The sequence below is a fragment of the Haliotis asinina genome, chromosome 15, assembly GCF_037392515.1.
Source record: "Haliotis asinina isolate JCU_RB_2024 chromosome 15, JCU_Hal_asi_v2, whole genome shotgun sequence".
Classification (NCBI taxonomy): Eukaryota; Metazoa; Mollusca; class Gastropoda; order Lepetellida; family Haliotidae; genus Haliotis; species Haliotis asinina.
Window position 1 is genome coordinate 24,602,238 of NC_090294.1, and position 14,544 is coordinate 24,616,781.

At 41.2% G+C, this 14,544-nt stretch overlaps 2 protein-coding genes across 3 annotated transcripts in view; one reads left to right on the plus strand and one right to left on the minus strand.

Annotated features, from left to right (window-relative positions):
• The first annotated feature begins 2,432 nt into the window (after positions 1-2,432).
• On the plus strand, positions 2,433-10,171 carry LOC137265165 (uncharacterized). Of its 2 annotated transcripts, none has more exons than XM_067800498.1 (3): positions 2,433-2,531; positions 5,559-5,631; positions 6,508-10,171. In XM_067800498.1, the coding sequence occupies exons 2-3, from the start codon at positions 5,565-5,567 to the stop codon at positions 9,198-9,200; spliced, it is 2,760 nt and encodes a 919-aa protein (XP_067656599.1). In that variant the 5' UTR covers positions 2,433-2,531; positions 5,559-5,564; the 3' UTR covers positions 9,201-10,171. The 2 variants fall into 2 exon arrangements, with proteins under 2 accessions (XP_067656599.1, XP_067656600.1); XM_067800499.1 differs by lacking the exon at positions 2,433-2,531 and adding an exon at positions 5,107-5,283.
• Positions 10,172-12,719: 2,548 nt separating this feature from the next.
• The window catches only part of LOC137264930 (uncharacterized), a 32,867-nt gene continuing 31,042 nt past the window's right edge, over positions 12,720-14,544 (minus strand). The window contains exon 24 of the mRNA XM_067800283.1: positions 12,720-14,378. Within this exon, the coding sequence (XP_067656384.1) occupies positions 14,179-14,378 (200 nt within the window). The 3' untranslated portion in view covers positions 12,720-14,178. The remainder of the gene's footprint in view (positions 14,379-14,544) is intronic.

The following is a 14,544-nucleotide window of genomic DNA, read 5'->3' on the forward strand; positions in this document are numbered from 1 at the left end:
AGCTATTCACATGCACGATGTTTGCACAACATTTTGAGGCATGGTGTTCGTGCAATTCATTCGCAAAAGGCTTGCAGTTGGCTCCCGCAAGTTAGTGGAGAAATTCATCTTCGATGTAACCATCTGTACATACATAACCTATACTGAGTGTTTTAAGTGAGTCTAAACATTTGATGGGTAGTATATTTTCAGGCCGGTATGGAGGCCATTACTCTGGGGCGACAATGCGGAATTTCATACTGGGGTGTGAACATCAGAACAACAGTAAACAATAGTGAGTGAGTTTAGCTTTACGTTTTTACCAATATTCCAGTGATATCACAGCGCGGGACACCAGAAATGGACTTCACACATTGTATCCACGTGGAGAATAGAACCCGGGTTTTCAGCGTGACAAACGGACCCCTTATAAACAACATTATGCTACCTCACCGCCTTTTGACAAGGGGGATTTTAAGGACTAAGTCCATTTAACATATCATGACACATGCAGATAATGAGAAAATTGGTATTCGTCAGCATTGTTGCAAGAGGTGACTGACAGGATCGGATGGGCGGTGTCGCGACTTTGACACATGTCATCGTATTCCAACCCCGTGCTCGTAAGAGGCAACTAACGGGATCGGGTGGTCAGGGTCACTGACTTGGTTGACACATGTCACCGGTTCCCAATTGCGCAGATCGATGCTCATGTTGTTGATCACTGGATTGTCTGGTTCAGACTCGATTATTTACAGGTCGCCGCCATATAGCTGGCATGAAATATTGCTGAGTGTGTGGCGTAACACTAAACTCACTCACTCACTCCAACTCCGTGGATCGATCGGATATACGAGATGTCAGTCACAGGATTGTCTGGTCTAGACGCTATTACTTGCAGACCACCCTTATGTCTCACAAGTGATAAAACGTCTGCTTAGTCTAACTCAAAACATGAACCCTTTCCGATGAACAATAGTAGCACTACAAGCTTCGTACGTTTCGCTGCGCAACGAATGCCGTGTGGTACCTACATGCCGTTGTCATATATATATTGAGGGAAACAAATAAGGCAACACTTGAAAGTGTGTGTTCGTTTATTCCTTTCCAGTTTTCTTCACAATACTTGTATTGTACTGTGGGTGAAAATCTGAGAATAGCCTATATTAAGGAACATTGCGATGAAGTGGTGTTCCCTTATTTGTTTCCCTCAGTATATGAATTATTACTTTTCTTCAAATGGCGTTCTGAATGAATGTGAATTCTGTACATTTTCTGAAAGACTGCACACCAGGTGTTATATCTGAACACACCTGCTGTATCAATACTTCCATAGTTTTGTTCCGATGTGTGATGGCGTGACTTTGTATTGCTTGAAATGCCTTTGCTATTGCACTGGTGCATGTGTGTGCATGCTTATGAAGCAAGGGTCGCCATATGGAACGTGTTACGTAAGCGCTATGAATACAAAACGAAAGGAAAAGTGTTATAATGGACAGCAGAATGGCGTGTGTCATCACTCTTCCTTTATGTGACTTTCCCAACATACCTATCCCGTGAAGGTCTGGGTTAGAATTGGTTTTCCGTAACCCATGCTTGTCGTAAGAGGCGACTAACGGGATCGGGTGGTCAGGTTCGCTCACTTGATTGACATATGTCATTGTACCCCAGTAGAGTAGATCGATTGTGTTGATCAGTGGATTGTCTGGTACAGACTCGATTGTTTACAGACCACTGTCATGTAGCAGGAATAAGGTTGAGTGCGGCGTAAAACTAAAAGCACTCACACTCACCCCAACATATGTCCTGAGTATATGCATGTATGACATACAACTACATGTCCTCAATAGAGCTACGTACACAATGATTCTTTGATGTGGGCTTGATGATGTGTTTTATCCACTAAATCAATCTGAGATTGAAGAAGAAACTCATGATATTTGGGGGGGGGGGGGGGGCATTTTTAACACTGCACATAGCTGCGAGGCAAAGTATTTAGATTTTATGAAACACACTCGACAAAAATGGTATATATGAGACCTGAATCAAATATAGTCTGATTATGTCTCTGTGTCAACTGTTACGGAAGATATATACCCCAATATAAATTTATACTCTTGATAATGCTGTTTACTCCACTGCTTATGAAGTAAGTACCTTCCTTGAAAATCCATGTCATTTTGGGGGTGAAGACCAAGGTCATGATTTAGATCATATGAGTCCTTAAATACGTATTCAATGTAATGAATGTGTCCTATATATAGCTTTGAACTCAAAGCGAGAAACTCAAATGTCTTCGAGTATAAGATGGCTGCACAATGAATAGTTAAAATCACATCGTGATCTAGTAATTTAAATATTTTCAATTCTTGGTAAAGGTATACAGTGCCTTACTTTCACTTTCATTACAATGTTCAGCGCAAGAGATAGCTGAGACGACATGACCCAAGCTTCACACACGCCTGAACACCTGCCATAGGTTCAGTTTATTAATAGCGACAACACACATCCACCCTTATCACAACAGCGACGGCGGCCATTAAACAACGACGGTAGGTTTGATATGGTTTACTATGTGAGTTAATTGTTACATGTTCATATTTCATCGTATATGGCAATATTGTTGAAACATACGATGCCTCTTTATGACTGTCAGATTTCACATATTGAAAGCACGTTGATATTTCCCCGAATAGATCACCTATTCAATGGTCGATAGTTGTGTCGTGGTGTAAATACAGTTGTTGTTTTCCTTTGGTTATGTTGGAAAACACTACTGAATATATATGTGTGTGTCGTCAGCGTCAGGTACGCAATTCTCTTCCCATTTAAGCCCCAAGTATGTCGCGAGATATGGCATGAGTAATCTCTGTTGAAAACAATGCATGTATGCATGTTTTTATGCTCCAAACATCATTAACCATTGACGGGAATAGGACATATTTGAGTAGTTCCTACGCATTGCATTCGTAACACATCAATCACAAACGAATGCTCAAAGATATTTCTCATGATGTTTACCCTAGCACATGCTCCCAATACCATCAAAGGTTTACCCTAGTACATGCTCTCATCACTATCATGTGATGTTTGCCCTAGTACATGTTCCCAACTCCACCATATGTATAGCCTAGTCCATGCTCCCAACACAATCATAGGTTGTTTACCCCAATACATGCTCCCAACACAATCATAGGATGTTTACCCCAATACATGCTCCCAACACAATCATAGGATGTTTACCCTTGTACATCCACCCAACACCATCATATGATGTTTACCCTAGTACATCTTCCCATCACAGTCATAGGATGTTTACCCTAGTACATGCTCTCAGCACCATCGTGTGATGTTTACCCTAGTACATGCTCACAACACAATCATAGGTTTACCCTAGTACATCTTCCCATCACAGTCATAGGATGTTTACCCTAGTACATGCTCTCAGCACCATCATGTGTTTACCCTAGTACATGCTCTCATCACCATCGTGTGATGTTTACCCTAGTACATGTTCCCATCACAGTCATAGGATGTTTACCCTTGTACATGCTCTCAGCACCATCGTGTGATGTTTACCCTAGTACATCTTCCCATCACAGTCATAGGATGTTTACCCTAATACATGCTCACAACACAATCATAGGTTTACCTTGTACATGCTCCCAACACAATCATAGGTTTACCCTAGTCCATGCTCACAACACCATCATATGATGTTTACCCTAATACATGCTCCCAACACCATCATGTGTTTACCCTTGTACATGCTCCCAACACAATCATAGGATGTTTACCCTTGTACATCCACCCAACACCATCATATGATGTTTACCCTAGTACATGCTCTCAGCGCCATCATGTGTTTACCCTAGTACATGCTCACAACACCATCATATGATGTTTACCCTTGTACATCCTCCCAACACAATCATAGGATGTTTACCTTAGTACATGCTCCCAACACCATCATGTGTTTACCCTTGGACATGTTCCCAACACCATCAAATGATGTTTACCCTGGTACATGCTTCCAGCACGATGTTTGCCAACACCTCATATGATGTTAACCTTATTACATAGTCTCCATAAATTTGTCGTCTTACATACCCTGAACCCCATTACATACCCTGAACCCCATTACATACCCTGAACCCAATTACATACCCTGAACCCCATTACATACCTTCGACCCCAGTAAATCTCCAGAACCACCTTACATATCGTCAACCCCCGTTGGATACGATCCACCTCTTTAAATACCTTGACAGTTTTACATACCCTCCACCCAATACATACCCTTGACTCCATTAAATATCCCCAACCGTTTTACATATACTCCACCCTGGGCATATCCCCAACTCCATGAAATACCCTGAACCGTCAACATATCTTCCACCTATGACATACCATCGACTCCATTAAAAATCCCAAATCTGCATACCCTCCGCCATAATCTACACATGCAACGTACAGTCGAATCAGCAAGGTTCAAAGCCAGTGACGTGTAACAGAATGTGCATACGGAATATGTACGTTCCAAGTACCCTAACGAACGCGAAAGAAAACACCCAGTGTAAACTCTAATGTATAATGAAAACCCCGAATAAACCAACTGTGAAGACATTTGCGATACTTAAATGGTTGCTGGTTCGGTTATCATGCAACATCGCTCCTTCCTCCACAGCATGATCATTTCAAGGCTTAAAACCCTTTTTTTTATAAAGGGAGGATACTGTAACGAAGACACCTTTTTATTCTGATGTGAATGTAGGAGTGAGTGGGCTTAGTTTTACTCCGCGTTTAATAATATTCCAGCAATGTGAACTGTTACATCTCACATCATTCCATGCTGTAACATCTAGGAGAGAAACTAAAAATAATCGATATAATCTCAAGCAACACTTGTCATGTACACAGGTAAAACCGTTGTTGCAACGGAAATAAGAAATAAATCAAAACAGAAAATCGTTTGTTGTTGCAAGTTGAATTCATAACAGAGTGCTGTGTAATAATACACGCAGACACTGTTGAGTCACGTATAAAAGCCCCGTATCAAACCGCCTTTCACAGCAGACAGTATTCCTCGAGAATTGACCTTATCGCGAAAGGGGTCACCTGTATTGCACGCCACAATGTAGGGCGTTATGCAGCGTTCTATGTAGATCCAGGTTTAGATTTTACTCGCCATGGGCGCTCTAGAGATATGCGTGTTGATGCTGCCGCTTGACTGATTGACGATGGAACTATCTCCCTTAGACGAATGTCTCCCCCTCTTTGATGAATTGCAGATAGTTAATAACAGTACGACTTCCACAATTCACGTTTTCCTCTTCAATTGACCTTCTCTGGTTGTATTAGTCATAGTTATTAAGGATGAAACGGATATTTAGAGTTTTTAGGGCTACCCATTTATGACCCTAGATTCCGCAGCTACCCATTTAGGACCCTAGATTCCACACATGGCTGTTAGCAATGTGTGATGCTCGAAGTGATATTACTGGAATACTGCTAAGAGCGGCGTAAAACTACACTCAGTTTATATAGAGTTACAAAGTATCATTTTCGTCTCTTTTCAGAATACGATGGCACTTCAAAGACGTTACAGTCAAAGAAATGGCGGACTGGAGACATATCATTTCCAGCCGGAAGGTGAGCGTTGAAACAGATCAGATATAGTTTATCAATTATCAGTCAACAATGCCTCAGTCAATATCAGTTTCTTTGGTCTAATAAATAGAATTTTTTCCATAACTGTGGTCAGTAACTGTTTATTTATAATACACTGAAAGCAACATTGTAAATCCTACAATAACTGAATTTGAAGTCATTGGAACATCTTCTTTACAGTCGCGATAGTGGCAGTAGTGTAGCCTAGTGGTTAAAGTGTTCGCTCGTAATGGGTTCGATTTCCCAAATGGGTATTATGTGTGAAACCCATTTCTGGCGTCCCCCGTCTTGATAATGCTGGAATGTTGCTGAAAGCGGCATAAACCATTCTCACTCACTCACTCACTTTTACCCACTCACTTTCACCCAACTCACTCACTCACTCCAAATAACTGGCTTGAATTGTTTTATCTACCTTTGGCAGTGGCAGTTTCAGTTTTGATCGTGGCAAGCTTCAGAGCAACACTGTTTAATAAGAAGGTCAAATGACCATTTCACATTCAATTGGATTACAGATAATGTGTAAATGTAAAATATTGCTGGAATGGTTTTAACCATTAGGCCACCCCTTCACAGCTTGAGAAGGAGGATTATTGTATCCCAGCAGACATCAGCGCTGTTAGTCTTGTTGTTAGAAGTCCAGTTCCATAAAACGATCGATGTGCTAAGATTATCGTAACTAGCACTTTAACATAGACTTATGACTGTCGTAACGCCACGATCACTTTGAGGAAAGGGCCTAGGTTCTTATCTTAATGACGAACGAACGAACGAACGAACGAACGCTTAAACCACAAAGCTACAAACCGCCCTCTGATGAGAATGGGCTTTACACACTAGGTGCTTGTTCTGTTGTAGATACAAAAAAGTGCACCTTAAGAATCATCTTTGAATCGCTCGGGATACAGTTCGGCGATGAGACCAGCCAGTTGGAGCTACAGGTATGGCAATGGCGCCACATTAAAGCTGACACGGGTGTCTTATCTGAGCTGGATGGGAAGTTAAAGCTGAATAATACAGAGCGAATCACAACCATCAACGCTGATGAAATCAAGGCAGTCTGCACAGGGAATGTTTACAGATCTCCTTCTCGAAGATCATTTGGGTTGAGAACCATACAAAAAATATTTCAGGACACCGCATCGTGTCTATGTTTGATTCAACGTCCAGTGCAAGAGAACCGGAAACACAACCTATCTAAAAAACTATGTGACTCGTCAATATTCGTGTCAGGAAAAGCAACGTGTTTTCTGACACGTTGTGGCATTGCTGTGGTCACAAGCAAGACTAATGAGAAGATGGTGACTGAAGCCACTCACAAGCTGCTTACTGGAGGGTCGTATTCCTCATCTTCATCCGCTAGTTCTGTGGATGACTCAAGCATGGAAGATACTTTTACAAAGTTGCAACACAGAAGAAGCGTTCAATTGGAGGGACATATTGTTCCGTTTTTCAGAGAAAGCATCGAAGCACGTAACCATCTCATTCTGAAAAGCAAACTTCAAGGTATCACCTGTACCTTTGCCACAGAAGATAACAAGCTCCTTCTATTGGCCGGGACAAAAGGCCATCTTGATATGTTTAACGACATATATCTTAACTGTATTAAACAAATCACGTGGGATCTTAAAGACAGTAATATCTTCAAAGTTCTAACAAAGGCTGAAGTAGTGAGTGAATGTAATGAATACTGCCAGTTAAGATTTCCTGGCAAGGCCATGTTCGTCTCTAATGACGCAAATCAATGTATATCAATCGCTGCCACGGATGATGCGTTGCCTCAAGCAGAATCACATCTGAAGGAACAGATATCCAAATATGAAAATGGTGCAATCAAACTTGACGACAGATCATTTAAACAGGTTGTGCAGCACTGGGAGAGCATAAAACAGATTGGAGCTCGGCTGGCATCGGGGAAAATCAACATTTCACAAAGCACAGCTAAGCAGGCAATTATTGTCATTGGAACAAGGGATGCAATACAAGACTTCAATACTCAGCTTGATGAGTATTTGTCCTCCCCCGAGCTATGTTTCATGCAGTTGCGATTTCAAGGAAAGAAGCAAAAGTTGCTACAGTCTCGACCTAAAGCTAAGGAGTATGTTGAACAAAATGTGGCAAAAAGCGATCACGTCGCCTTTGAACTTGATACTCAGGCAAATGAATTTGTATTAGTCGCCTCTGGAGAGCATAAGGCGATAGCACGGGAATTCCTATCACTGGTCAAGACAAGGGAAGTCCGAGTGCGCAGAAACAGTGCCATGGGGAAGAGTCTCTTTGATTTAAAACAGGAGCTCATGAGCCGTACGTTACCATGCCACGAGAAAATGTTAGTAGAACTTGACATTTCCACTGGAACGTTTACAATAACTGCAACAAATGATGTATTTGACGAAGCAGTGAAGCAATTCGAGGATGTGTATAAAGATAGTACAGGCAGAGTGAGAAGAGAGTCATGTGAAGGACCACTGTCCCCGACGTCTCCTCCCGTCACGCCTGTCCCTTTCCAGGTAGTCACACATGGAAACTGGAAAAACTTGACAGTCAAGAAATATATGCAAAATCTGCTGCAGTCGTGTCCGGAAGCGAAAAAGTATATTTCAAGCAAGATGTTATCAGATGGCGTTCAGGTGAAGATTACAATGGATGGTGCAGTGCAATACATGGACGCTGCTGGAATCAATGATCAGAGGGTTGAAAGTATCCTCAAGAACTGTATCGAGAAGAAGGATATTGACTTTGAAATCTATCCTGTAGGTGGTTATTTGAGACCATCTGAAGCAAGAACAATAATGAAACGTTTGCTGAAGAGTTTGTCGAGCAAACTGCTCATAGAAGCTGAAGATTCACAGAAGGTGCTGACTATCATAAGTACAAAAGACATTGCGGCTGAAGTCATCAAAGGGGTTAAAAGATTTTTGCAAGATTACACTTATTCGGAAGAAACCATTTCGTTGACGAAGGAAGAAACAAGAACATTTTGGATGCAGAATGCTGAACTACGTGATGTCGAGAAGTCACTTTCAGAGGAAAAAGTAAACATTTCACTAAAGGGTTCCCAGCTAATGATAGCTGGTGCCAAGGTTGGTGTCGAGAAGTGCAAGAAGGAAATTACTGACATGCGAAATTCGCAGAACAACTCACATGACACAGCAGAGAAGGACGCATCACATTCTTGTTCTCTCTCCAATCAGATGACCAAAATTCTTCAGGATATGCCTCACTGTAGACACTTTGTGAATCGTGTGTTCACACATACAGCATGTTCAACACAGGTCACAGATGACGGGTCCCGTCTCACACGAACCCAACGAAGCACCAAAGGGGTGTCTGCACCTTCCACTGGGCAGTTCAAGAAAACTGTAAAGGCGCCTCTTCCCAGCCGAATAACGACCATGGGCCCAACATTGGTGAAGAACACGATGGCAAAGAAGGAGCCAGTCTTAGCTGACAGAGTTTTGATCTACGAGGACGAGTCTGTGCTGAAGCTGTTGATTGTTGGAGATGCCGCAGACGTTGAAAAATGTTATAGGATAATGCTGACCATGTGAAATCAGGAAACAGTTTACTTGCTCCTTGCTGTGCCTGAGCGATTCATTTATGCACTTAGAATACCTGCTGGTTGTTATTAAATATTATACAATATTGACCTCACACATAACGTAAGCCTGTCAAAGTAGGGTTAAGGCTGGCGGAGGCTTGGTTAAAGGGGAGCAGTGTATGTGCCATGACATGATATGTGCAAATGTCTAATCAGAAAGCATTTGAAAGCAGCTAGTGATGTCCTTGATGTTCATTTATGCACAGTGTAAGTTCGGTAGCGACAAATACCTGTACATTAAACTCTGTCATGCTTTGATAGGTAAGTGGTCACAGGCTTGTTCTTTGTTTTGGTAAAATGTGTACATTTGCATGTCCTCTAGTTTGGCACACTTTTGGCTATATTTATTTATTCTGTTACTTATTTATTGTTGTTGGTTGGCTTATAAGCATTGTAAATAGTAGTTTGAGGAGGTTGCATGCAAAAAATCAAAACGTCAAATTTATAGATTTTCGTATAAAATCGTATTATGCAATAAAAATAGAAAGTCACCACTGCATTTGTTTGACAAGTGGCGCCCCATTGTGGCACTGTCGGTAAAAAGTAATATGTCAACAACTGTTCTCATAAATGCATATTGTTTACATTTATTATTCAGTATGTGTTTATATCAAAATATTTCTGTATGTGTCGCATACGGAATGCCCACAAACTATGGTATCCAACCTCTTTAATGCCACTTGCCATGGCGTGCAGTTTTCTTGTGCCGTAGTACCTCTTTAAATTCTTATATCTGTACAGAAATCACCCTTCTTGGTAGTTCTTATACTTTCCCACAGAGCAAGGTCTTTGCAAGTACTTGATATATGGTATAACAAAGAGAGACAGTGACAAAAAGTACTTGATATTGTCCATAATTAAACAGCTATAGAAGAGAAAGGTCAGTTCAGTGCAATAAATCACTTGGTCACACTGCAGAAATGTCGTTCTATTTGTTGGCATTGCTGACTTTTTTATAGTACCGGTTTAAACAGTATTTGAAATAGTGCACACTGTTATTGAAGCAGTATGGTTCTGGGACCAAGCTCATTACCCTTACCGCATGACCAGATGGATGTTCTTATTTATTAGGGGTACCTGTACCAAATGGCAGGAAGGTTTCTGACTGCTGAGGTTGAATAATACGCACTCGTACAATTAACTCGGCGAGACAACGTACGCTTGGATGAGCGAGTGAGTGAATGAGTTTTGCACCGCATTTAAGAAAAAAAGAAACATCTCATAGATAACAAAAGTATCATTACAATAAATTTTATTAAAACGTAACTGCTGAGAGAAGATACTTTGGAAAGGTATTGTCATTTGCTTATTGTCTGGACATCGATTACGATCACTTTTGATAGAAACAATGACTCGCTGGCTCCATTGTTCCTCTTAATGTTCCATGCTGGGCAGTCTGTTTTGAGGTGGGTTTGCTGGTTTATCCTTCACTGGTTTTCATCTCTGTGCAGAAATCTCAGTGATGAAATTAATTCCGTTTAAGTTCCTTTGCCAGTGCACATACACTCGTGACCCGTGAAAGTCCGGGATAGAATAGGCCTTCAGCAACCCAAGCTTGCTATAAAAGGCGACTGTGCTTGTCGTAAGAAGCGACTGACGGGATCGGGTGGTCAGGCTCGCTGACTTGGTTGACACATGTCATGGGTTCCCAATTGCGCAGATCGATGCTCATGTTGTTGGTCACTGGATTGTCTGGTCCAAACTAGATTATTTACAGACCGCCGCCATATAGCTTTAATATTGCTGAGTGCGGTGTAAAACCAAACTCGCTCACATATACATTCGTGGCTTTCAGAAGTTATAAACGTCTGGACAAGCACGTCACTGTGACACATGTGGGTTGAATGTAATCCTCATGCAGGAAGTTGTGTATTGAAATACCATGGTGTGTAGTAGCCACTTACCTGGTGTTCATCTCAGCTGAATATTCACACGGTTGATATTGGGACATTGGTTATGTGCGACACCGATGAACCTTTTGTAGTGTTAAATCCGCGGTGTACTGTAACTGATACACTACACAAATGTCGAGTTACATGCATGTATACAACTGTTCCTGACATGCCCTGGAATGTGATCAAAATTGTTGTGGAGACGCAAGAGGCGATAGCGTTCACGGTTGGGGGAACACAAGGACTCCAATTTTCAGTTTCGACCGTGAACGGCTGATTTTACCGATGTATTTTTAAACCTTATAACAATTTCATCACGTACATATGTACATGTAATGATTAAAATCAAGAACATGCAGTTATCTTCATGGGTTCACGCTTATTTTGCACACGTTGACGTTGTGTTGCGCTGTCCCCAAGGTCACAGGTCATATGCCTGTCGAAAGTCACGTTAGTCGCACAGGGACCTTCGATGGGTAACTTGACTCCTGAGAGTTTGCATGACTCCTGGCAAACAACACGGTATACGTACCGCATGTGGTCTGACGTAGGGCAACTGGCTTTGTTCAAAATTACCTCTGTCCGTCCAGCAGTGTATGTATGTCGGATGGTCATATGACTGTATACCTTTCACCGCTGACATACATTATGGGTTAGAGCGTATATGGATCCACTGACTGGGGTACTAGGGTCTACACTTACAACATAATAGTGCAGATGGGACATTTGAAACAACAAATTAACCAAGAGTAAATTAACATGTTTGTATAGTCGACAAAATAAGTTAGGGATATTTGTATTTTTATGATTGATAATTCATCAGTGTGTCCATGAATGAATAGATCATTATTCATAACTTCAAAAGTTGCATATATCCCTAACTGGATTTGTCCAGTATATATACACAAGACTTGTCAAATGCCAATAAATAAAGTGAGAACACTAGCGTCTCTACATACAACTGTACATAGTCACCTACTGATTTTCATGCCTTCAGTTACGTCACCGATCAGTTCAACTTGCGGTTGTTGTCATGAGCGTGAGTAAGTTTAGGTTTATGCCGCACTCAGCAATATTCCAGCTATATGCCAGCGGTCTGTAAATAATCGGGTCTGGACCAGACAATCCACTGATCAACAACATGAGCATCGATCTGCGCAACTGGTAACCGATGACATGGGTCAACCAAGTCAGGGAGCCTGACCACCCGATCCCGTCAGTCGCTTCTGACGACAAGCACCTTTTATGGCAAGCATGGGTTGCTGAAGGCCTATTCTACCCCGGATCTGCACGGGTCCGATGTCATGAGAATCGTTCAAAGTCCTATGGATACATAGACCTACCCTAGACTATCGCAGGAGAGAGGGAGCACACCAGAAATGGGGCTGGACACTTTGTACCCATACGGGATGCATGCACTTTATACACAAAGAAGACATTCAAGTGATTGTGTTTCACCTGAAACTATTTAAGAGCCAGTTAGTCCCGGTGAAGACCATGTGGATGAGCACAGTCGCGTCAGCCACTAAAACCATCCAGCAGCTCAAACTACTCAATAATCACATGAAATAAAACATGGGTTACACGTGGCTTTATTGTCAAACACACACTGTTGAACAAAGATAAAAAGCATATTTTGCATTTTTGCTTTCAATAGGTGTCATATTTGTAATCATAATCTAATACGTCTTTGCCACTTTGTGTTGAAAACTACTATTTTCATTATCATGATATAGCACAGATCATTAGTGAGGTAATTTAGTCCTTGGACATACTGAAATTAAAGCTTCGTGAGTTATATATAGTCGTGAGGGGAGACAATTAATTCTGAAACATCTGACCTTTTGCACTCCTCCAACAGACGTCCTTCACAACTTTGTGCAGTAATGTACACAACTGTAAAACGAACAACACAGCTTTGTGCGGTATTGTGCACTATTGTAAAATGAACAACACAACTTTGTTCGGTAATGTACACAACTGTAGGATGAACAACACAACACAACTTTGTTCGGTAATGTACACAACTGTAGGATGAACAACACAACACAACATTGTGTGGTATTGTACATATTGTAGAATGGACAACACAACTTTCGGGGGTATTGTACATATTGTAGAATGAGCAACAATACTTTGTACAACTTGTTTATACAGTATTCTACACTATTGCTGAAAAAATAAAAAAAAAGCCTTGTGTGGTACTGTACATATTATAGAGTGAACAAAACAACTTTGTACGGCACTGTATACTATTTACGGGCGTTGTGTGGTATTGTACACTACTATAGAATGAACAACACGACTTTGTGCACGCAGTAATGTACAACACTGTAGAATGAACAACACGACTTTGTGAGATATTGTACAATATTGTAAAATAAACAACACAACTTTGTGCTGTATTGTACTCTATTGTAGAAGTGGCATAAACATGAGGTCTCAACAAAGACAAGATGGTCTTTCCCTTTTGTTCAGTTTCTTGTTGGCATGTGCTGGTTGATTGACTTTAGTCCCAAATTGCCAAACACATATACTTACAGAGCCACACAGACGCGTGCAACATATGACGATTTTTAAATCCAACATATCTAACACAGCAAATTTCCAGCAATATTCCTGCAATGTCATGGCGGGGAACATCATAAATGGGATTCATACATTGTTACCATGTGGAGAATGGAACTCGGACCTTCAGCATGACGAGCGGACGCTTTAACCACTACACTAGCCCACCGCCCGTGAGTAGAGTGAGTGATGGCTTGTTAGACATAGCATCATTTATTTACACTGATTTACAATGTTCATTCAATTTTCTATTTGACATAACATAACAAAGCTCGTTATACGGTCTTTATCGCGCAAGTTTAAATTCGTAGTATATTGTTCGCAAGGAAACTATTCGTTGTCAAGAATAAATGTCAATGCAACATAATATTGTTACATTTTGCAATATGGAAATAAATTCATAATGACAAATACTAGGCGTACGTGTCTGCAACACACATTTTTCTATACCGTGTCCAGAAGAGATACTCATTCGTACTTGATGTAACTGTGAGACGGTATATCTTTTGCAAGTTCCATCTTAAATTCCTCCGCAGCATTTCGGTTGGTGTCATCAGCGTCAGATGTGATGATGTACTGAAACTGGTCAATCGTCACAACCCTCTTTGAGAGACGGCTAGCCTGAGACTGATGGGCCTTTTCTGCATAGGTCCCCTTCCACAGGTCATCTGGGGAGAATCATAAATGTTTGGGAACAATTCCTACTTGCGCACAGAGGACAGTGATAGTAAGGGGATACTTCAAACGTCACCGATGGATGTTTGTGTTGCTTTATACATCACTCCCAACTACAATATCTAAACCCTCAACTTCAAAAATGCTCAAAATAAATCT

Coding starts and splice junctions, on each gene's coding strand:
- LOC137265165 (XM_067800498.1), top strand. CDS start 5,565: ATGGCACTTCAAAGACGTTACAGTCAAAGAAATGGCGGACTGGAGACA. Junction 5,632..6,507: donor ATATCATTTCCAGCCGGAAG/GTGAGCGTTGAA, acceptor GTTCTGTTGTAG/ATACAAAAAAGTGCACCTTA.